Source organism: Leuciscus leuciscus (assembly GCF_965113295.1).
Source record: "Leuciscus leuciscus genome assembly, chromosome: 12".
In the NCBI taxonomy this organism is placed as follows: domain Eukaryota; kingdom Metazoa; phylum Chordata; class Actinopteri; order Cypriniformes; family Leuciscidae; genus Leuciscus; species Leuciscus leuciscus.
This window is the reverse complement of record NC_138736.1, coordinates 13,339,286-13,363,462: the sequence shown is the minus strand read 5'-3', so window position 1 is coordinate 13,363,462 and position 24,177 is coordinate 13,339,286. Positions and strand designations below refer to the sequence as shown.

At 35.1% G+C, this 24,177-nt stretch overlaps 3 protein-coding genes across 4 annotated transcripts; 1 reads left to right on the top strand and 2 right to left on the bottom strand.

Annotated features, from left to right (window-relative positions):
* Nucleotides 1-172: 172 nt before the first annotated feature.
* Nucleotides 173-9,952, bottom strand: gtf2h4 (general transcription factor IIH, polypeptide 4). 2 transcript variants are annotated; one of them, XM_082185300.1, is made up of 14 exons: nt 9,813-9,951; nt 9,291-9,406; nt 7,643-7,747; nt 6,641-6,772; nt 6,370-6,555; nt 6,164-6,272; nt 5,401-5,469; nt 3,907-3,990; nt 3,089-3,257; nt 2,866-2,996; nt 2,726-2,773; nt 1,204-1,282; nt 681-742; nt 173-582 (listed from the first exon to the last, which is right to left on the bottom strand). In XM_082185300.1, exons 2-14 carry the CDS (start codon nt 9,404-9,406, stop codon nt 472-474), a joined length of 1,401 nt encoding a protein of 466 aa, XP_082041426.1. In that variant the 5' UTR covers nt 9,813-9,951; the 3' UTR covers nt 173-471. The 2 variants fall into 2 exon arrangements, with proteins under 2 accessions (XP_082041426.1, XP_082041427.1); XM_082185301.1 differs by lacking the exon at nt 6,641-6,772 and having other exon boundaries at nt 9,813-9,952.
* Nucleotides 9,953-10,126: 174 nt separating this feature from the next.
* On the bottom strand, nt 10,127-11,841 carry polr1h (RNA polymerase I subunit H). The gene is made up of 5 exons (XM_082185334.1): nt 11,702-11,841; nt 11,456-11,575; nt 11,009-11,112; nt 10,787-10,896; nt 10,127-10,293 (listed from the first exon to the last, which is right to left on the bottom strand). Exons 2-5 carry the CDS (start codon nt 11,571-11,573, stop codon nt 10,269-10,271), a joined length of 357 nt encoding a protein of 118 aa, XP_082041460.1. The 5' UTR covers nt 11,574-11,575; nt 11,702-11,841; the 3' UTR covers nt 10,127-10,268.
* Nucleotides 11,834-23,838, top strand: ddx39b (DEAD (Asp-Glu-Ala-Asp) box polypeptide 39B; the record flags this gene model as incomplete). The annotated part of the gene is made up of 11 exons (XM_082185299.1): nt 11,834-11,941; nt 12,900-13,131; nt 13,218-13,345; nt 13,460-13,552; nt 15,840-16,023; nt 17,367-17,485; nt 21,250-21,381; nt 22,280-22,389; nt 22,489-22,633; nt 22,735-22,882; nt 23,272-23,838. The coding sequence occupies 11 exons, from the start codon at nt 11,834-11,836 to the stop codon at nt 23,286-23,288; spliced, it is 1,416 nt and encodes a 471-aa protein (XP_082041425.1). The 3' UTR covers nt 23,289-23,838.
* Nucleotides 23,839-24,177: the final 339 nt, after the last annotated feature.

Sequence of the window (24,177 nt, the reverse complement as noted above, 5' to 3'; positions counted from 1 at the left end):
AAAATGTGACCTGGTGAACATGTTTTTGTGAGATTCACCTAAAATGTATTCCCCTCCATCATCCTAAAGGCTAAACAGAATTCATTTTAATTTTACCCCTAATTACTTGTGACTGAAATGTAAATTTCATGGACTAAATTTCCATGTTATCAAACAAAAGACATTATTAGCATTCAGTGTAAACAGCATTTATTTTAGTCAGTTTACCTCAGACACAAACATAGCAAAGACAGACACTACAAAAGCACAAGTCAAGGGAATAATAATGCGCATACTGTCTCATAAACAGCAAAAGGCTTTGAACTATGTATAGAAACAGCTTTTTTTAAACAGATGACCTTAAAAATACAAAAAAAATAGTCCTCATTACAGATGGTTCCTCTTGTCCATCCATTAGTAGTAATTCTCAGTATCATTCTCAAGTGAATGATGTACCTTGTGGTCTTAAAGGTCTGTTCTTCCTTATTTCCTTTATGTATGGCTCTTTTGTCTCTTCCAGAATCTTTTAACCTCGCTGTGTCCATGTGGCGTCACAACCATGACCCTGTGAGCGGGGTTCTGCCATACCAGCACACCTAAACCCTGCAGGACAGAGGCTTTACTGTCAGTACTCTGTTCATTACTGCAGGAGAGACAGCTAATGCTTATAAAGTACACCAAGTAAATTTGCTATTTTTTACCTGAGCCCTGTCCCGCAACACTTCAAAATCAGCCTGGGATAAAAACTGGTTGTATAACACTCCTGAAAGAAAACATTGTGTAAAGTTGAAGGTCACAAAATGCATAACTGAGACATCTGTATATTTTCAGATGGCGTTTATGACCCCCTACCCCAAACCTTATTCCAATGCTAATTTTTTATTTGCATTACACTTCACAAACACAGTTCTTATACAGTCTGACATTTACACTTGAAAGAATTAACCCTGCAGGTCACCCACGGAGTGAAAACAAATTTTCCATGCTGTGATATCAAGATAATGTAATTTTTTTTTTTTTTTTTTTAAATGGAGACATCCATTCCCAGAGGTTCCATTTAAATGAAACTGCAACACTCTATTGTTTAAATCATTACAATTACTAATGTAATAAAATAATTGTATAATATCTAATGGTTTTATTTGAAGTAAAAACATAGATTGTTAATGGGAAATGTAAATTCACTTAAGAACAACAAAGAGCTGGTCTCATATGCACACTCACCCTCAGTAAACTGTAAGCGATCTTTCTCAAGCTCCCACAGTCTGATCTGATCTGTGATGGTTGGAGGAAGAATGGGGGTCTGAGGACAGAATGACACGCGGAAACATGTTCATGCATTGAGCAGTGAATATTTGCATAGCAGTAAAGAATTTTCATGATAAGAATTTCCATATTGCACAAGGGAGACACCTAAGGGACATCTAAAACTACAAGGGGGAACTAATGGGATTAATGCATTTTTTATTCATGGGATTTAAATTATTAAAAAGATGATTAACACACACAAAAAAACAATGTTAAAAAATCCTTAAGCATTTAATTTTAAATAATTAAATACAATTGTAATAATTCTTCTTTTATTATCAATTAAAGGAACAGTACCACAAAATGAAAATTCTGTCATTAATTACTAACCCTCATGTCGTTCCTAACCCATAAGACTTTGGTTAATCTTTGAAACACAAATTAAGATATTTTTAAAGAAACTTGAGAGGTTTCTCAAGATCCGCATCTACTGCCTGAGAGAAGTGTAATATTTAATCAATAATTAAAATATTAGAATTATGAGACACTATATAGAGCTATTATCAATCCAAAAATAATATTCTTTCCTCTACAGTGATGGCACAGAAGTTGCATCTGAATTGGTAGTTACAACTGAATAAATAATGTTAATGTTTTAAAAATAAAATTGTTCATTGAACGTTTGAATAAAATCAATATCACATTTGCAATCATGCTCATATTTGTGAAAACAGCTCTCTCGCTCTTGTGATATTGCTTAACTATATCATATGATATAAAAACAAGATCTCATACAAGTATTATTTAGCAAGTATTATTGAAGCAGGAAGTTTTACATCCAATCACATTAATGATGTAAACAAATAAATCAGACAAAGCACCGGCAATTTAGTATACTATTTAGTATACACACACACACACACACACACATATATATATATAAATAAAACCAGTGAGGTTTGTTCTAGCATGTGACGCACATACAAGTTTCTATGTTCTATAGTATATACAAATTTATATATTTATATTATATACGTCAATCAATGCTTAGATTGTAAATCAATTCACTGTAAATTAAATCTGTTCATATTAAGCACTCGTATCTCTTTACAAGGCTTGGATTAAACCACTCAATTCATATGGATTCGTTTTACGACACCTTTATAACCTTTTACATTTTGGTTAACTGGACTTTCAATGGATGAACAGAAACCTCTTAGGTTTCATAAAAAATATATTCAAGTGCGTTTCAAAGATGAGAGAAACTCGTACAGGTTTGGAATGACATGAGGGTGAGTAAATGATAACAGAATATATATTTTTGGGTGAACTATCCCTCTGATAATTAATTACAATTAATTTTAATATGTATGTTTATTATATATTTTATGTATATCGCCCAGCCCTAAACTACACCAAGATTGTTCAGTTAATGCTACATTTTATTTAAACTCTTCTTATTAGCGCAATGGTTAAAATTAAACCTGTTAGCAATTACCTGTTTAAGCATTACTGGGTGGGCTCGGGTCCTTAAGAAGTGAATGATCTGAAAATCATTAAATAAATGTCAAAGCATCTTTACACGCCAGTCTGCAGGGCAATAGTTTCTAAGTTCCAGCGACTGTATGCGTCTCTCACCTGCTGTGCTGTTATGCCATTACTGATGGCCTGCTGCACTGATTCTCTAGTTACCTGAGCAACAACCAGGTTAGGAAACCGATACAGCATCTCACTAAATAGAGCTACCAATGCAATCTGGAGTTCAGAGTCTGTCAGACAGAAATAGAAGAAGCGTTTTGACTGATCTTGTAAAGCGCAATGCCTTTCAGACATGTCAGTGTGTATAATATGAGTGACATACTTGTGTAGGCATACACTCGATAATTTGTTTCTACAATGATGAAGCCTGTGTCCCCCGTTCCTGGTATGGCTCCTAGTGCAGAACAGGCAGACCCAGAGGCAGGGCTTGCTGTGACTCCTGCAGATAGAGTTATGGCCAACCTCGTAGGGTAGTACCTCCGTGACTTCCTCTGTTAAAAATATGCAGGGAATGATGCAAACTGGTGCAATTGCTTGTTTTAGACATATTTAAACTAAACTTTTCCATACAAAGCATTCAAAAAACGTAATAAAGAAAAAATTGAGATTGAACGTTAGATTCCCACATTATTACAGGACATTGATCATGTCCCTAATAGAAATAAATCAAATTAAAATAAATAAAATATACACAACTATATATATTCCTGATAATAAGGAATGTTCCTTGAGCACCAAATCAGCATTTTTTTTTCTGAAGGCTCGTGACACTGAAAACTGCAGTAAAAGCTGTTGAATATTCAGCTTTGCCATCACATGAATACATTACATGTTAAAATATTATTACAGGACAAATATTTATTTACAATTGTAATATTTTTTCACAATATTACTGTTTTTAAAGTATTTTTAATCAAATAAATGCAGTCATAGTGAGCATAAAAGTCTTAATTAAAAAAAATTGCACACCCCCAATAAATAAATAAATAAATTTAAAATTATTTTTTGCCAAGGATCCATTGAGATTGGTTCCTAGACTGGTTCTAGTTCCTAGAAATCCTATTCCAAATCCTGTACATTTTCGACTAGAAGGTACATGCATTATTCAGAGTTATTCAGTATTTTTCCTTGATCACAAACCTTTCTTTGAAAAACCAGACCAAACTCTCGTAGATGCTGCAAAAATGTGAGCAGAGACTCACTCATCCCCTCCACAGAATAGTCCTGCAAGAAAAACAACAATCAAACTACAAAGTAGGGCTGGGTATCGATTCAGATGTTACAATTCGATTCGATTTCGATTCGCAAGCTCTAATTCGATTCGATTTCGATTCTCGATTCGATTTTCGATTTCGATTCTCGATTCGATTTTTCCAATTTCTATTCTAAATTAATTTCGATTCGACATACTCAATGAATATTAAATACAAATCCTATATTTATTAAAAAAAAGAAAAAGAAAAGAAAAAAAAGTGAACAAGTTTTCAAGTGTTTAATTAATAAAAAGAAATTAAGAGCTACAAACCTGTATATTAAATTCTTTTTATTTTAGGTACACTTGGGTACATTAAAACAGAACCGAACTCTATATTTCAAATGCATACAATGAATATACAGGATTTTGATGCAAGATGAAAAATTGATGCTGAAAATTGGACAAGTCAGAACAGTCGCATGTCTTGATCAAACAGGTTAACAATCCTCACATAAACCCACATATAAAAATGTTGCATATAATATAATATGTGCCCTTCCTGTCTAACAGCTAGGCCATACAGAAATTGAATAAAATTATCAAACAGTCTGTGTTGCATTAATTATAAATTATATATTGACTAATCAAAGTTACAAAAGTTCTTTATTCAAGAGCAGTGAGTGTTTTTCTCTGTTCTCTTTGTTCTTTGATTAACTTAAATGACAGAGATAATTAGTGGCTACAGTGTACTGTCCCTTTAAGACCAGCCGCTGTTGACAGAGACGCGGAACTCACACGCGGACTCATTCTCTCACGAGGCACAACTCTTCACGTTCGTCATAAGACTGCTCTTATGTTATAAAGATACTCGACAAAAATACATTTTGGCATAATTGTGTGTGTTCTTCGTTCAAGCGCGAAAGATAATTCTATTCTGTGCTGTCTTGTGCGCACGCACGATATCATCGCAAGTTTTTCTGTCACAGTCACGACAGCATTTTGGCAGCATTTTGGTCATATAGCCTAATTGCGTAGGCTATAGGCTTGTCATAGCGATTGCGATATGATTAAACGTGCAGCACTAATTGAGGTTATTTTATGATTTAGATAAAACTACCATAAAATCTCACAGCATTAGCTATAAAATTGAGTTTGCAAGCCTATGAACAGTGGAGGAAAACTAATACATAAAGATGGAAAAAAATCGATTCTTGGCGTTTGAGAATCGATTTTGAATCGACCACATTTTAAAAAACGATGAATCGAAAAATCGATTTTTTTGTCCAGCCCTACTACAAAGCAAAACCTATTAATAACCAAGAGACCAACCCTACTTTAAGGGACAATAGCAAAATGGCTTCTTTAATTTAATCATGATAAGTAATGGCTTTTATCTATGACTCATATGTTATTCTTGATATAGTAAAAGCAGCACTCACCCTACCAAGAGTGGAAAAACTCAGTTGGAACAAAAAGGAAAGAATCTCTACCAGGTCCATTCCTCTCGACTATGAAGGAGAGAGATTAGACTGTTAATAAGGAGGTGGAGCCATATTTTCCATCACGCCAACCACATTTACATGCAGCCTAATAACTATGAACAATCAGAATGATAGCTCAACTGGAATGAAAACCCATCATGTAAACACCTTGGGGGAAAAAAAATGATCAGACTGAAGAGTGCAAGTCTTGAATAATTCACCAAACAGATGAGCAATTGCCATGCACTACTTTCATAATCAGATTCATAAATACCTTGTTGTGTACATACGGATTGGAACTCTCTAACCCAGCAATCTTTGCAAAGTACTCTTATCCAGATGTAGTAGTTATTGAAGGAACTGGCATGAGGCCATATGTTTTCATATGATAGAGACACAATTTTGGGATACTGCTTCAAATTCTCAACTTTTGTTAAGTAAAGTTAGCAAAGCGAGTAGAAAGCAATTTTTTTTCAATATGTTAAAAAAGGCAAACACACACTGTTGTGCCATGCTAAGTTGTTTATCTTTCTCTGACAGGACTCGGAAGCTTCTCGCTGTTATTGCACTTTTTGCAAGCACATAAATGTCCTTTATAATTTCAACTGGGTACATGTGAATCTGCAGTCGGCTAATCGGTGCATGTAAACTGTCTTATGATACAAACATATCATAATGTAGGGGATATTTAATGTACAGATTTTATATGTCGTGCACTAACCTGTGCTGTTTTGAGGTACTGCAGGGTGAAGTACCACAGCTGAGATGCTGTGTCCAGCAGCAGAAACTGAAACCCTGCTGATGTGATACAAGGAGCATCCCCAACCTCGCTGAGAGGGGAAAAACAGATCAAGATTATTTTTTGGTCTACCCTTCATATTTGACCTACTTTGGTTGGTGCATCAGTGGAGTGATGGTGTGCTCTACCTCCTCATGAGCCCAGCCTGAATGAGGAGCTGGGCCAGATCCTGGCTGACGGCTGCGCTAGGAGAGCCCACCATGAAGTGAAGGATGACCTCCCAACGCTCCATGGCGTACCGGTCGAGACTCTCTACATCCCTCGCATGGCGATCAGGACCCAGGTTGCCGCCCTCATCCGCCCACGATTTACCACTGGCAAGGATAAAAGAGAACGTGAATCCAGTAAACCTGCCGCTGCAACACTATGACGGTTCTCAATTAAAACTGTGTTCCTCACCCGCCTAGCAGTGCAATTCTCAGGTTGTCTTTAAACACAGGGTTGAGAACAAAGCCTTGGAGTCCACCCTGAAGCTGCTGACTGTGCCAGAGCCGTAGCCCGGTTAACACAGACACACACTGATCGTGGTCTCTTGGAAAAGCAAAGACACCAACATAAGAAAGAGACTTATGACACAGCCATTCAAAGTAAGTAAGTAAAAAAAAGAAGAAGCTTTTTTATATTTTCAACTTTCTTTAGTGTGTAATGTTGCTGTTTGAGCATGAAAAAGGTCTGCAAAGTTACAAAGACACTCCAAAGGGAGTTATTCAGTATATCAGTAATAATCAGTTTCTGAACTCCCTGAAACGCCTCGATTGTAGTCTTGAGTTTTCTTCCAAGAACGTGCATGTTACAATATCCCTCATTTAAATAATTCCCACCGAAGGCATATGCAAAAAAAGGGCAATGGCCTGGTTGAGTTGCGTTAGTAGTGTTGAAACTCGTGGTTATAGTAAGGGGCGTGACAATTGAAACACGCTCGCAGTCGTTGACAAATCACAACACACTAGTCCAGCCGACCAATCAGAGAACATTGAGCTTTTCAGAGGGGGGTTTTCATAGAGACAGAAACTGAACAGAGCATTCCTGACAGACTGAAACAATGTAAAATATCAAATTCAAACATGAAAAACTATTCTAGAAGACCCCAAAAACAAAATCAACACTTTGTGAAATGGCAAAATATGGCTTCTTTAATGTACTTGAAGTATTTTATGCTCACCAAACTTGCATTTATCTGATGAAAAATACAGTAAAATCAGTAAAATTGTGAAATATTATTACAATATGAAAGAATTGATTTGTATTTTAATATATTTTAAAATGTAATTTATTCCTGTGATGGCAATGCTGATGAACAATTTTCTGCAGCCATTACTCTAATCTGAAGTGTCACACGATCCTTCAGAAATGTAATATACTGATTTGTATTAGTATGATGGAACTAACTATTGTACTTACTTTTGACTGTCTTTTTTAACCCACAGCGCAACTGCAGCCTGTGGAAGTGGGTGGTCTAAAAACAGCATTCGCATCACATAATTCTTTCCCAAAGCTGGAAGTTCCCTGTATGCAAATAAATGAGAATTTATTATTTATAATCAGCATAACTCACTGAGATTTAGAATTATATCAGGACCATATATTTAATTTGTAAATAGTTTAAATTGATTACTTCATAATCATGACTACAATAAACCTGGAACTTCTGCCATTCTTATTTCTTTTTCGTTATTCGCTTAAATCACTTTTAATACTTTAATTATTTTATTCCTTTAAATAAAGACCAATAACTCAATACCCCCTCCCAATAAAAAAAAAAAAAAAAAAAAAATTATATATATATATATATATATAGTACCAGTCAAAAGTTTGGAAACGTTACTACTTTTAATGTTTTTGAAAGAAGTCTCTTATGCTCATCAAGCCTGCAGTTAAAAAAAAAAAGAAAAAAAAAAGTAATATTATGAAATATTATTACAATTTAAAATAATGGTTCTCTTTTTTAATATACTTTAAAATGTAATTTATTTTTGTGATGCAAAGCTGAATTTTCATCAGCAAGTACTCCAGTCTTTGGTGTCTTATGATCCTTCAGAAATCATTCTAATATGCTGATTTATGATCAATGTTGGAAACAGTTGTGCTGCTTAATATTTTTTTTTATAACCTGAGATACTTTTTTCAGGATTATTTGTTGAATAAAAAGTTAAAAAGAACTGTATTTATTTAGAATAGAAATCTTTTGTAACAATATACACTACCGTTCAAAAGTTTGGGAACAATAACTTTTTTTTTTTTAAGAAATTAGTACTTTAATTCAACAAGGATGCGTTAAATTGATAAAAGGTGATGGTAACGATTTATATTGTTAGAAATGTTTTTATTTTGAATAAATGCTGTTTTAATGAATAAATGCTGTTAACGTTTTACTCATCAATGAATCCTGGAAAAAGTATTCCAAAAAAATATATTACACAGCACAACTGTTTCCATCATTGATAATAACTGAGTATCAAATCATCATATTAGAATGATTTCTGAAGGATCATAAGACACCAAAGACTGGAGTACTTGCTGATGAAAATGCAGCTTTGCATCACAAAAATAAATTACATTTTAAAATATATTAAAAAAGAGAACCATTATTTTAAATTGTAATAAAATTTCATAATATTACTGTTTTTTTTTGTTTGTTTGTTTTTTTTAACTGCAGGCTTGATGAGCATAAGAGACTTCTTTCAAAAACATAAAAAATAGTAACGTATCCAAACTTTTGACTGGTACTGTATATATATTATATATATATATATATAAATTATGGCCTTGTATTATACAATGACCTCAGAAAAGCATTTGACCAATTATGCCACATACAAATTTTGAGAATGTTATTAGATTAGATAAAAAAACTAAGTTGCACTTGCAACTGAAAATAATACTAGATATTAAAACTGTTGTGCTATAATTCAAAACGGTCACAGACTTTGTAAGAAATGTGGCTTGAAAAGTAAAAAGTTGCTTGCCTTTATATTTTATTATCTAATCAAATAACATTCACACATGTCAATAATACGCATGTATATTTAAACACTAAAGCAAGATGGACCTGTATACAGCCAGGCATGTTGCAGGGTGATTGTAGAGCCTGTCGAGGACCTCAGGGCTCAATTCCTTCAGATACTCATGCAAGTTCTTGCACTGCAGCTGGACGCGAAACTTCATCTATAAACAGGCAGACAGAGGAATAAGGAGATGACTTGCAAAAAGATGCAAAATATGACTAGCATTAAAACGTATGTAATAAAAAATAATTATGAGTGTTAAATACAACGTCATACTGTTAATAATATATATTTTAAGACATATGTTCAGTGTCAAATTCTTCAGACATTTTTTTTGCACATAGGAACCTGTGACTGAGGCGTTCAATGGATAAAACTTAAACTAAATGCATTTAAAAACAGAAGTCAACATCAACGAACACCGTGTAGACAACATAAACTGAATCCTTGAGACTTTTGTCCTACCGTTAATGAATAGAGGAAACGTTCTAAATTAAAACAAATTATAATATATACCTTAGTAATTTTCGCTTTAAACATATCTAAAAGATAGTCAGTAGACTTACCTTGTTTCACATGTGTCAGGGAGCACAATACAGTGCATTAAATGATGTGAATCATTTCATTTCTTCACAAGCGTTCAGTGTGGATGCTTCCATGAAGCCATGTTGAATGATCACGTGATCGCCGAAACGGGCAGTCTGATTGGTTGACGTGCCATGCCTGGGGAGACTTTTCGGTAAAATGTAGTTGTGTGTAAACTTTTTCATAAAAATATGGATTTATATTCGGTGTTTTTGTGCATGACTTTTTTTTTATTATTATTTTTATTATAAACGTAAACTGTATAATATAAATTCCTGCAAAAAATGACTCACACATTCTTTTTATTTATTTACATTTTTTATTATTATGAATTAATAACATTGTGGACAAATAAATAGTATTTTTATATTTAATACTATTTAAATTCTGGCAACCAATAACTGTAAAAGACAACAACAGCAGCAAAGGTAATTTTCTCATGAATCCTCCTTTTCTTGGTACCTGTAAGAGTCAAATGAATATATTTTTCTTGTTAGTACACTGACAGACTGAACTGATGGCAGTTATAATCACTTAAAACAATGTATAAACAGCATTAAGGACAACCTGGTACCAGTATAAATGGTTTCATTTAAAAATGATCGCTAAAAGTGCTTAAAGGGATAGATCACCCAAAAATACAAATTCTGTCATCATTTACTCGCCCACAAGTTGTTCCAAACCTGTATGAGTTTCATTCTTCTGTTGAACACATAAGAAGATATTTTGAAGAATGTTGGTAACCATACAGTTGACGGTAGCCATTGACTTCCATCGTATTTTTCTTCCTTCTATGGAAGTCAATGGCTACCGTCAACTGTCTGGTTCCTGACATTCTTCAAAATATCTTCTTTTGTGTTCAGTAGAAGAAAGAAACTCATACAGGTTTGGAACAACTTGTGGGCGAGTAAGTGATGACGTAACTTGAACTATCCCTTTAAGAGTGCATAATTACCTGCAGTGTATACATGTGAAGAAGACTGTCTGCCCTTCATCTGCCGATCTCATCTGTCTTGTATGATATACCATTCCCTCTTTATTACAGCGAGAACATCTCCTGTCAATCTGATGAAATATTTGCAGAAAATGAGAAACAGGTGAGAATGTTTATGGGGTGACATAACAAATTGAACTAATCGTTTTAAATGATTAATTACTGTATTTTGAAATAACTTACCACTGGCCCCTTTAATTCAGCATCTTCCACGCTGTCACTAGCAATGGAGCTCTGATCCAAAGGATTAAACACCACCGACGACTTAATAACTTGACCTGTGAATTCTGAGAGAGAACCCTACAGCTAAATTATTTATTTATTTCATAAATCAATATATATATATATATATATATATATATATATATATATATATATATATATATATTAGTTTTAGTGTTGTAAGATCATGTATTTATGTATCATGTATTCATACAAATCAATTTATTGATTTAATCTATTTTTATTTCAATAAAATGTATTTAGTTAAATATTATTATTATTATTATTATTTATTTTACACTGTTTTTCTCTGAACTTTCCCCTCGCGGGCCCCTAAGGGTCACGAATAACAGTTTGAAAACCCCTGCCATAAATTACATTTTATGACATTAAAAAGATCTCTCTTACCTTCAACAGATATTTCAAAAGAGCATCGAGGGCAGGTAATAGTATTTTCCCTGCCAGGCACTGGGAGAATGTTTCCACATTCAGGGCAAAAGTCGAGGTCACCTTTAAAACATGACATTGCTGAGGAGAAAAATGTACAGAGATTTATTTTACACACCTCATCCACAGCGTTCAAAACAGTAAGGACTTCTGTAACTAACACATAAACAAATGTGTCACACGTGTATCCACATAAATAGAACTTACTTATCAAAGTTCGAATACAATTGTATTCAACTTGCCAGCTGGAAAAGTGTTGCGGTATCTACTCAAGTTTTAATAACAATAATATGATGTCTTCGCTAAAAACTGAAATGTCTCTTCTCAAGGCAGTTCCACATGTTGGGTCCTTCATCAAAACACTCTATTCGTCGCTTGTTGATGACGTTGCCGACGTATCCAGCAGCAGGTGTAGTGAAATCCAACTGCTTCATACAGCATTTCGAGGTAACTGCGATTATTTCATAAAAAATCAAAATAACAGTCAACACGGGAGGTGATAATAGCCTTTATTTTCCGTTAGAAAACACACAGGAATGTTGTGTCATAGTGTATTATTTGGCGCGATGCATAATATCTTGGGCTAAATGGATAAGCTACCGCTAATATATTTAATTTTCCTTCGGTTTCACAGACAATTCCCAAACTAAAATGCATTATTGAGCTGTTTTGACCTGGGGGAAAAAAAACTTGCATTGACATATCTTAAAATATGTCAGTGTATTGTTTTGTCTCAAAATGCACACCAGCAATGTGTTTTTCTAAGGCAGGTTTATAAAAGCTACTTAAATGTCCTAATTGAACTAAAGTCTAATCCTGGTTTAATCTAACGTTAAACCCTGTCTGTGAAACCAGGCGATAGTTTCTTAGTTTAAAGCGACCTGTCCCCTTAATTACATGCATATGAATTAACATAAAACAACAGCTTTGAATAAATTGTCATTTCTATCAATTGTAATATCGGAGAATTTGATTTAATTGTTTAATAGCTGTCTTAATTAAGAGTTGTTTACGCTATGAGTCTGTATATGTTATCAAATGGAATAAAATAATACAGAAACACATTTCTAATTCTAATGTAATTTATGATCATGTTATGATTACAAATATGTTATCAAATCTAATAATAAATATCATATAGTATTTAATTTAATTTAGATTAGATAATGTTATTCACAATTTATTTAACACAGACATACATAAAACGTCAATTGTGTCAAATAATACACACACACACACACACACACACACACACACACACACACACACACACACACACACACACACACACAATAGCAGCAGATAATAGTATACATAACAATGATTGACAGGAAGAGGCAGTTACTCCAGCATATTTCATCATGTTTTTGCATTTACCGTTGTTTTATTCCTTTCTCTCTGCAAGATGACAGAGAACGACGTTGAGAATGAGCTGTTAGACTATGAGGAGGATGAAGTTGATGGCGGTGTTGCTGGGGATACAGGGCTTGGACACAGCGACAGTGTCATATCCATCAGGAAAGAAGGGGTCAAAGGGTCATATGTGTCCATCCACTCCTCAGGATTCAGGGATTTCCTTCTCAAACCAGAACTCCTGAGAGCTATAGTAGACTGTGGCTTTGAGCATCCATCTGAGGGTGAGCAATTCTACATGTGCTCATATAAGGTCCTTGGATATCAGTTTAAGATTAGTATGAATATATTTGTGTTTTTCCTTTTTCAGTTCAGCATGAATGCATTCCTCAAGCGATCTTGGGGATGGACGTATTATGTCAGGCCAAGTCTGGAATGGGGAAGACGGCTGTCTTTGTGTTGGCCACCCTTCAGCAGCTGGAGCCAGTGACCGGTCAGGTAACATCTCTCTTTTAAAAGGCTCTGAAAATAAAGAACTAAGACATAAATAAAATGTGCTTTACGTGTCGTTACAATTTGGGGTTGACTTGACCAGTGACGGTTCTCACCCAGGTATCAGTGTTGGTGATGTGTCATACTCGAGAGCTGGCGTTCCAGATCAGCAAAGAGTATGAGCGCTTCTCCAAATACATGCCTAGTGTCAAGGTAGGAAGATGTTCTATTTGAACCCTTTTCCTTTTTACACTTCAAGGAAAAGCTTTAATACTGTACCTGTTCTAGAATGACTAATTATGATATATATAGCAAACAATTTTTGGAACAAAACCTAAATAATTACTAGCCTGGCTCCGCCCTCCTACGTACTTTTGCTCAATTTTCATTTTCCTTCAGTACTCCGTCTGGGTTTGCGGTATATTCGCGGGTTTTCTCCGATCAAATTTTTACCGGTCCAATCAGCGAACAGAGGGAGTGGCTGAGAACGATGACGATGACGTTGAGGTCGTGACTCGTGCGCTAGTTTGAGTTGTAGGGTTACGTCACGACCAAACGTTAGCGATTGGTTATGGCAGATCCAGAGTGGCTCTGGGCAGATTCAATACTTTTAAACTTCAAAAGAGGACCCGCCTTCAAGGAAGTTAACGCTTGTCAATGGAGAGTGGCTAGACTCTCTGTACAAATGAAATGTACGAGAGTTTGATAGGACCAGGCTAAATAATTACATCATTAGGTTAGAAATCTTTTTTAATCCCCTTGATGGGAAACTCATTTGCCACCATTACACATCACAAACAGCACAAGCAATTAAACATTACAGCACAATCAATCCATACAATAATTACACAGCTTCATTAAAAAAACTCACTGCAGCAGGAATAAAATACCTTCTAAATCGCTCTGTAGAACACTGATGCATCCCTAATCTCTCAATAAATTAACTTTTAGGTCCACCAAAAGTACTATATATTGGATGACCTTCATAAGTCAAAATCATTTTTAATTTTGCCCTTGTTCTCTTTTCCACCGAGACCTCAAGTGAATCTGAAGTAAAAACAATAACCGAACCTTGTCATCCATAGTAAAACTCCCTCCTCAACAAAGCACTGCATAAAACAAAACACTGGCCAGGATTACCCGATAAAACTAATACCAAAAGAACTCATGATTCTTAAAAAGAATAATCTTGATTGTGCCTTCTTGAACGCAACCTCACTGTTCTTCTTCCAGTTTAATTTACTGTCCAAATGGACACCAAGATATTTATAAGACCGAACTATCTCTATCTTCTAAAATCAATAATCAACTCTTTGGTCTTCTCAAAATTCAATTTTAAAACGTTTTCATCACACCATTAATGTAGACAACTGATTCCTACCTGATATGCGGAATGCATATCTCAACCAATTTGACTTAATTATCTGAACTTAATGTAGTACTGTCAAAATAATTAACACAACCATCAAATTTGACCAAATTAATTTTTGCATACAGCACCAAAAATGTCCACCGAATTGCTCACATATAATGTTATAAAAATAACACAGCCCTGCTGCTGTCTAAAAAAAAACCCCAGCTGATTACTGGATTTTTTGTGTGTGTGCAAATTTCATAATTTTTTTTGTTTGGGATCTGCTTTAATGCACTTATCAAAATAATGAAAGCACATAAATATCGAAAGTTTCAAAAAGAAAACTAAATTCAAAATGCATCATTTAACTTCCAGTCTGTAAAGGAGTGTAAATTATGTTCAAATACTTCATTTCAATAAAAAAAACCTTTACATAAACACTAGATAAATAATTTCTGTTTGGATGTAGTAAAACACCCTCAGATGTAGCAGAAAACCTCTGGGTCATGCTTGCATTTTCTTCTGTCACTGGCCATAATTTTAACCTTGAAATCAGGATTAGGCATAAAATAATGTCATGCATGTGAAAACCGTCTGAAAAAAATAAACAAATAGTTCTAACCTGCCTCAGGAAGATGGGAATCATGTCTTTGTGGCAGTTTTTCTGGTGATTAAGGGATAAAACAAGAGTTCTTCACCTTATAAATGGTTGTCGAAAGCAAACATTTGATGAAATTCACATATTTTGTAAGAAAGTGTGAAATTGTAGAGCAAAATAACCACTATTTTTGAAATCAGAAACCCAAAGTTTATAAGAAACAAGTATTGGTTTTCATTCAGCAAATATGATACAGGGCGGTGATTTTTAAATTATATTTAGAAAAATAGATAAATCTGTTAATTATATATTGATGTGTGACTTTTAATGGTGGAAATGAAAGGTTTTTCCATTGTAAAAGATATGTTATTAAACATAATTTTTAATAGCCATTTCAAATATTATATTAATAATATCATCTAATATCTATGGGTAATTCATACTGATAAATAAAATGTATTAATAAAACCTACACCTATAAATACACCAGAGTTTAATTTCAAAAACTTTTCTCAAATGCTTTTGCTTACGCTGTCCCTCTCCCCCAGGTGGCAGTGTTCTTTGGGGGTTTATCTATAAAGAAGGATGAGGAGGTGCTGAAGAGAGAGAGCCCTCATGTGGTGGTGGGAACTCCTGGACGTATTTTAGCTCTGTCTCGCAACAAGAGTCTCAACCTGCGACACATCAAGCACTTCATCCTGGATGAATGCGACAAGATGCTGGAGCAACTTGGTGAGCAATCTCTTTTCTAGAATATGGATGTGTTCAGAATGAAATTTACTTGAATAGTGTGCAGTTCACCGTGTACTGCCTACTTTTCTTTAAAGGGATAGTTCACCCAAAAATTAAGACATTGTCATAATTTACTCACCCTCAAGTTGTTCCAAACCTGTATGAATTTCTTTCTTCTGCTGAACACAAATATATTTAGTTACAAAACAGTTTATTGACCCCATTGACTTCCATAGTATTTATGGTAGTCAATGGGGTCCATCTACTGTTTGGTTACCAACATTATTCAAAATATCTTCTTTTGTGTTCAGCTGAGTAATGAAATTCATACAGGTTTGGAACAACTTGAGGGTGAGTAAATTATGACAGAATTTTCATTTTTGGGTGAACTATCCCTTTAAAAGCAGTAAGTGAAACGGTAGGCATTATTCCACGATAACCAGTAGTATGCTAGATTGCTGTCACATGACCTCTGTGTAGTTGTATGAAAAAGTTTGTAGTTTTGAAATGTAGTTTTAAGTAAAATTGCAAGTAATAAACATTTATAATCACACTAAAACATAAGCTCAAGATAAAACATTCTGTTCAGTGTTATTTGTTGTGTACTGCACATTTTCCCTATTTTTTAAAGATTTCTATGCGCACACTTCATTATGACACTATATAGTTCAGGAACAGTACGAGTACCATGCTGATAATTGCAACATGACATTCAATAATTAGTTTTTAATAATATACAGAGCTGGTCAGAATGATATGCCCCCTTGTTAAATATGATCAAAGATGGCTGTAAAAATTAAATCTGCATTGTTAATCCTTTTGATATTTTATCAAAACAAAAAAATGGGTGGGGGGAGGAAGAAGGAAGAGGAGGAAGAGGAATCACCATTCCTCCATACAGAATCTCTCCAGATTCTCAGATCCTTGTTGCCACTTCTTCTCTTCAGTTCAGCCCAATCATTTTCTATAGGGTTCTATAGGATCTGGAGAGATTCTGTATGGAGGAATGGTCTCTTATCTCTTGCCAGGTGTTCTCCAAACTCATCAGGCATTATAGGAGTAGACTCGAGCTGTTATCTTGGAAAAAGGAGGTTGAAAAAAGTATATAATAAAAGGGAGCAAATAATTGTTCCCAACGTGTTTTGGAGAAAAACATTTATTTCATAATGTGACTTTCAATTATTTTACTTTAATGAAAGGTTAGATTTTTTATTAAAAGGATTTACAATGCAGATTATTTTTTGTTATTTTTTTTTCACAGCCATCTTTGATCATATTTACCAAGGTGGCAAATAATTCTGACCAGCACTGTAAATGCATTTTTCTTTTACTGCCCCCTGCAGACATGCGGCGGGATGTCCAGGAAATCTTTCGTATGACCCCTCACGAGAAGCAAGTCATGATGTTCAGTGCTACCCTGAGTAAAGAGATCCGTCCCATCTGTAGAAAGTTCATGCAAGATGTAATTACGCCTCTCCTACTTCTACCATGTCAACAGCTCCTTCCCTTCACAAGACCACCTCATATACACCTGAAAGAGATCCATTTACGGCCTCCGTGAGACATCGTAATGCTAAATGCCCCACTCTCCTGCCCGTTTGATAATCACAGACTGTTAACTAATAGAGGCACAGCGAAAAAGATGTTAAGTCCTTAATCCCCGCCTCAGCTGGCAGCGCTGCGTCAGCATTTGGCAAACACAGTCACCCGTCCGTTTGGCCAACAGATATTACACCATCCATCAGGCTCAATCCTCTGTAAATTTAAACAGGTCCTTTAACAACCTTTGCTAAAGTCATGAAGAGTCCATTTAATATATTTTAAACAGAATAAGAGGATGTCTTTAAGGGAAGGATGTAGTGTGTCTTCAAATACACTTAAGGGCCATAAATCAAAGCATAAACGCATCTTTAAATATCATTTAGGGACTTAGTTAACAATGAAAAACTCTAACAAAATCCCTCATATTAAAATAATACTTCACTCTCAGTATCTATTTATTAAGACAAATTACTTTGGTTCCTGTTTGACTGTAATTCCAGCCTGGAGATTTGTCCTCAAATAACCTTTAATTAAAAGAAGCACTTGTTGGAGCTTCATAAATTCTGTTGCCAGCTGCCAGACACTCTCAAGGGGCACAAAACTAAAACCGATAAAGTATCGGTCTAACAAAGCAAGCCAGCTGCTAAAAACTACATTCGATTCACGACGAAGTGGCACTCCAGGGTTGCAATTAATTACTCTTTAACAAAGCAGACAGCATAATGAAATCATCTGAGGAATAAAGCGAAACAAAAAGATTCAGTCATTGGTGGCATAAATGAGTTCAGGTGGACCAGCCAATGATGGAACAGCTCTTCATCAATCCAGCTGACAGTCTGTGATTAGCACGGTTCCTCATCTGCCCCAAAGAAAAAAGAAAACATTGTCTGTTTCTAAGTTACAATCAAGGCAATAAAACTGGCCCAAAACGGAGAAGAAAGCATGCGCGGGTGTGAGGGACAAGACAAGAGAGAGAAAGGGAGGATTAAGCTGCGGAAGACTGGAGCGAGAGGGATGAGATGATGAAGAAACTTAGAAGAGAGAGGAGATATGCGCGGGTGTAGATAGAGACGCACTTGGAGAACCGTTAGGTGGCAAAGAGCAACTGAAAGCCGTGACTCAAACAGAAACCATAAATAGTAAAATACAACTTTGCACCTATTAAAAAAATCTGAATGACTTGTGAGGGGCATAAGTGACATGGCTCTACTAAATATTCATGAACAAATTCCTGTTGCACCATAATATACTATACAATAATGACTCTCAAAACTGATTCAAACACACACTCATTTAGTGAGAGTTACTATACATAAATACTATGCACATTCAGATGCAGCCTAATGTAATCCACTGATTTGATAGCTTTATTAGGTTGAAGACAATATAGTAAAAAAAGCTTTAGACACACCAGTTCAGCAGCAAATAGAGGATTGATTGACAGGATGTGATAGATTTGCCTTAACATCTCTAAGGTAAGTGCAAAGATGTGTGTTAGACACTAATAAAGGTGGAGTATAGTGCTTTTGGTAAGGGACCAATAGTGATAGAAAATAATTGTGAACTCAGTAACTTTTACTTGGCCACTACTATTTGTTATTCTTCCCACAACCCTTGTATTAGTGGCCCAGATACTAAAACATGTGTCCCACCTGCACAGATAAATCAGAATGAGGATGTTCTCTGTATATTTAAGCAATTTGGCCTTCTGAATTGATTTGTTAGAACATCCCACTGCTAAATGTTACATAGTGTTGCAGTAGCAATGTTAGGTTGTGTATGAGTGTTTAAAGTTAACATGAAATGTCATTTATAACTCGTACTTGCGTAAAGTGACAATGTCCGGGTGAAACAAGAAATGATTGGGGGGGAATGGTGGGGCAGGACTTGATAGGATGGTAAAAAGTGGACAGACTATACTGGGATGAACTTTGCAATCAACTGAAACACCACCAGAACATGCTTAAAGGGATAGTTCACCCAAAAATGAAAATTCGGTCATAATTTACTCACTCTCAAGATGTTCCAAACCTGTATGAATTTCTTTCTTCTGCTGAACACAGAAGAAGATATCTTAAAGAATATCGGTAACCAAACAGCTGATAGGCCTCTTTGACTTTCATAGAAGTCAACTGTTTGGTTACCGATATTCTTCAAAATGTCCTTTTTTTGTGTGTTCAGCAGAAGAAAGAAATACAGAATTGTCATTTTTGGGTGAACTATCCCTTTAGGACTAGTATGGTGGCTAAATGTTGAAATCAAATCTGTTAATTATCACCATAAATTATACACTGAAGGGCTGCATTACCAGTAGCCTAAAATAATATGAAATAATATATAAAAAAAAAAATTCAGTCAGTCAAAAGCAACTATTCATATTTTTTAAATGTTACGCAGATACTTTAGTCCAACTGAAATTGTGGAATCGGAACCTAGATAATGTAATTTTAGATCGGTTTCATCTAGCATGTACACGTTATTCAGACTACAGTTGGCTTCATACTTGCGCCTTATTTAGACTTTCCGTCCAAATCCAATTTTTGTGCATATCTGATTGGAATCTGATTATAATTAGCTAGTGTGAACAGCAAAAAATCACATGATATGCAATTTTTACAAATCCATTTCGAGCTATATTCATATGTGGTTTGAAGTCATATTAATAATAATTGGATTTGGACTGACAGTGTGAAAATAGCCTTAATGACTCAATATCTGTTTGGTTATTTTTAAAATCGCAATAAACCAAGTAGTGGTAGATTTTTTGTTTCGTATTGTGATGCACATCTGAGTAAAACAGATTATCGAAAAAGAAAATGTAGGCTGAGGATATCTATGCATTGTTTTTTGATTGGATCTGAATTGATTGGATCTGTCCTCCATCCAATCAAAAATAATGAATCGCATGAATAGATTCATAGAAACATTGATAAAAAGATCCATAAAATACATTTGGAAAATAAATTGTGGACTGATGAATCAACCACATTAAGAACAGGAATGTGTATTTGGAAAGCAAATAGGGTCAGTTTTGATTTCATGTTGACTTTATACTACTTAAAACTCCTTACAACATAGAATTTCATGTGATTTCCAAACTGCACATTGTTTGGTAGTTTTACTTTGTGTTTCTCAAAAGATCTGTAGTTTTTGAAAGTTTATTTAGAAATTGCAGAGATATGATTTTAGGCTTGAAAATGGTAGCTAAATATAGTCTAGGTCAGCAGGGTAGCATTTATCAACGTGTTTGAGACTGTGTGTGTGTGTTGCGTCCTCATTGGCTTGGGATGGGAGGGGAGGGTGAATCTAACCCCCATCCCTTCTCTTGCTTCCCTTTCTCCTGCTGTTTCATAACTCTCCTTTCTAACACCATGTTCTCCTTCTCATTGTCGTCCCCTCCCCCACCACTGTCCTTTGCTAAAATTTTTATACCTCTTTTGTCCTTGTTTTTCTTTGTGTTCTGGTGTCTTTCTTCCCCTGTCCACATCGACACCCATTCCACCCATGCCGTCACTCTGTCATAAAAACCACTTCCTCTTTCACACCCTTGTAACACTATGATCTGCACCACCCACGTCTTGTCAACTTTCCTGTATGTGTCTTCACACAATCTTAACCCCCTGAACCTGCACACTCCTCTCCCACCCCTCCTCACCTTCCCCCTGCTTCCACTGGTTGTCCTAGCCGATGGAAATTTTTGTGGACGATGAGACCAAGCTGACGCTTCACGGCCTCCAGCAGTACTACGTCAAGCTGAAGGACAACGAGAAGAACAGGAAGCTCTTTGACCTCTTGGATGTGTTGGAGTTCAACCAGGTATCTCGAGAGTCCACCAGGACACACACACAAGTCAAGATCCCAAGCACTGTTTAATCCATTCAAATCGAGAGTGATTCAAAAGAGACCAGGGTTAATCGCTAAAGTTTGCAAATCTATTCAAACCAAAATTTTCCACTGTCTAATAAACGTTTGCATACCTGAAAGTGACATGCAATCAGGCTGTAATGCAAAATACAATTCATCCCATTTGAATACAGGTTTAGTTAATACAAATGAAATGCAAACTACAACCCTCTGGAATGGAACCATAGAAGCAAACCTTTGTGCAGATAAAAGACAGTTGTGTTCAAAACTACATTGAAAATATGGGATTTAAAATTTTAAACAAGGAAATAACTTGATTATATGCAATTTATTTATATATAGTTTGGGGTCGATAACATGTTTTAATGTTTTTAAAGTCTAATGATCATTAAGGCTGCATTTATATAATGAAATATTATTAAACATTAAAAGTACTGTTTTCTATTTAAAAAAAATAATAATTTATTCCATGTTTCCTTTGAGGAAACCATGATTTTTAGGATTCTTTGATGAATAGAAAGTTTAAAAGAAAAGCATTTATTTGAAATATAAATCGTTAGTGACATTAAAAGAGTTGTTACTGTCATGTTTTATAAACTGAGTTATATATTTAGGCCTATAGATTCACTGTCCACTATTACTTTCTATATTTCTTGCACTTGTTTTTTTGGGTTGCTGGATGACAATGGTTTTTTTTTTTTCACCAAATGAGCTAAAAGATTAACCTATGCTTTGAATAAGTCAGTGGGTGAATTTGTCCACTTGGTTTTAAGTGGTCCATTAAAATTTGTTGTTTAATTTTAATGATGAAAATGGTTTGGTACAGTGTTACAGCTGCTTAGTATTGCAGGTGGTGATCTTCGTTAAATCGGTGCAGCGTTGTATCGCTCTTGCTCAGTTGCTGGTGGAGCAAAATTTCCCTGCCATTGCCATTCACAGAGCAATGCCTCAAGATGAAAGGTAGAAAACATTCACATATTATGCGCTTTAATGTTATAGTTAAGATGGTAGGATTTTGGGGGGCTCATATCACATCTGAGTCTCTGATTATCATCCCAGACTAGCTCGATATCAGCAATTTAAGGATTTCCAGAGACGAATCCTGGTGGCCACAAACCTGTTTGGCCGAGGTATGGACATCGAAAGAGTCAACATTGCGTTCAACTACGACATGCCTGAAGATTCGGACACATACCTGCATAGGGTCGGTTCAGTTCATGTGACAATGGCTTATGTCAAACAAAACCAAATCATGGGCTGTAAATGGATTCACCTGAATAGCTTTAACTTTTCTCATTCAATCAGGTTGCGAGAGCCGGCAGGTTTGGAACGAAAGGTCTGGCCATCACCTTTGTGTCAGATGAGACTGACGCACGCACTTTGAACGATGTTCAGGACAGGTTTGAGGTGAACATCAGCGAACTTCCAGAGGAGATTGACATCTCGTCGTACAGTGAGTGTTAATATTCCATCTTTACAGGCTGGTTTTAAAGGGTTAATTCACAAAAACATTAAATTCTCTTATGTTTTATTCACCCTCATTTAAAAAAATTAATAAATCTGTGAACCACAAAAGAAGATATTATGTTAATTGTAGGTTGCTCTTTTCCATATAAAGAAAGTGAATTGAGAGTGAGGTCCAAAATGAGAACATTTGTATGAGGGAGACCAAATAATGACAGAATTAAAATTTTGGGTGAACTATTTCTTTAATGGAATGTTTTGAAATTGACCAGATTTATTTGTAATGTAAAAAAAGTTTAAAGAAAATCAAATGTTTTTTGAATTTGTGCAGTCTTGAGCACTTGCGTGATTTTCTCCTTGTGCATCTATTTCTCCTAGTTGAACAAACACGATAAAGATGACAACACATCAGGCAGCAGTTTCTTCAGAGGATGCATGGCATTGTAGCATTTGGTAGCAACTGAGAGTTTTTATTTCATATTGACTGTTATGGTGTTAGTGTATACTTAAAATAAACAGCTCATATCGCAGTGTTATCCTAAATGTGGTGGGTTTCTTAATTCCTCCTCAGTAGTTCAGTTCTGTTTTTGCTTGTTGAAAGGGGAAACAATTATTTTACATTTTTATTATTTTTCCTCTCAATATGAATAATTTCCCGTTTGCCTTATCGAGTTTTAGTTATTTATAATGGAGAGGCATATTTTTTGTTTTCTGTGTGAAGAGTTTTCATCATTGGATTATAATAGACCATACAGTTGATTGCATTGATGTAAAATTGTTTGAAAGTTATTAAACAAATTAGCAGTATATCTTGAATGCTTGTTACCAGTAAAGTAGGTATAAATGGAATATAATCAGTGTTTGTTCGATTGCCAGGCAAAAGGCCTCATTGTTTAAACTATCAATGCTTGTTAAACCAAATAAACTATGTTTGTTTAATTTACAGACACTTTGTTTTCAATTATTTAAACAATTGTGTTTTCACACTTGATTCATTTCAAATCTCAAAGCAGATCGCAAGACTTTTGGCTGATCCTGAACACTATAAAATGTCCCTTGTTCGTGTGATGGAATTTGTCATCAGCACAGTCCACTGATGTCCATGAGCACCAGCCAGTTTTTTTTGTGTTCGCACAGACAAAAGTGTGTATGCGGGTGATTTGAATGCTTGAAAAAAGGCCACTAGAATGCATCTGTCCATGCTCATGGTCAAAAGAATAAACTTTGAAAAGCCTAGGCGCTCAACTGTTGGCGAGATGGACTACTAGAACATGGAAAATGAAG

Coding starts and splice junctions, on each gene's coding strand:
- gtf2h4 (XM_082185300.1), bottom strand. CDS start 9,406: ATGAAGTTTCGCGTCCAGCTGCAGTGCAAGAACTTGCATGAGTATCTG. Junction 6,773..7,642: donor GTTAAAAAAGACAGTCAAAA/GTAAGTACAATA, acceptor TGCTTTTCCAAG/AGACCACGATCAGTGTGTGT. Junction 1,283..2,725: donor ACCCAGTAATGCTTAAACAG/GTAATTGCTAAC, acceptor TTCTGTCCTCAG/ACCCCCATTCTTCCTCCAAC.
- polr1h (XM_082185334.1), bottom strand. CDS start 11,573: ATGTCATGTTTTAAAGGTGACCTCGACTTTTGCCCTGAATGTGGAAAC. Junction 11,113..11,455: donor TTTTGAAATATCTGTTGAAG/GTAAGAGAGATC, acceptor GTTCTCTCTCAG/AATTCACAGGTCAAGTTATT. Junction 10,294..10,786: donor TTCACATGTATACACTGCAG/GTAATTATGCAC, acceptor TGACTCTTACAG/GTACCAAGAAAAGGAGGATT.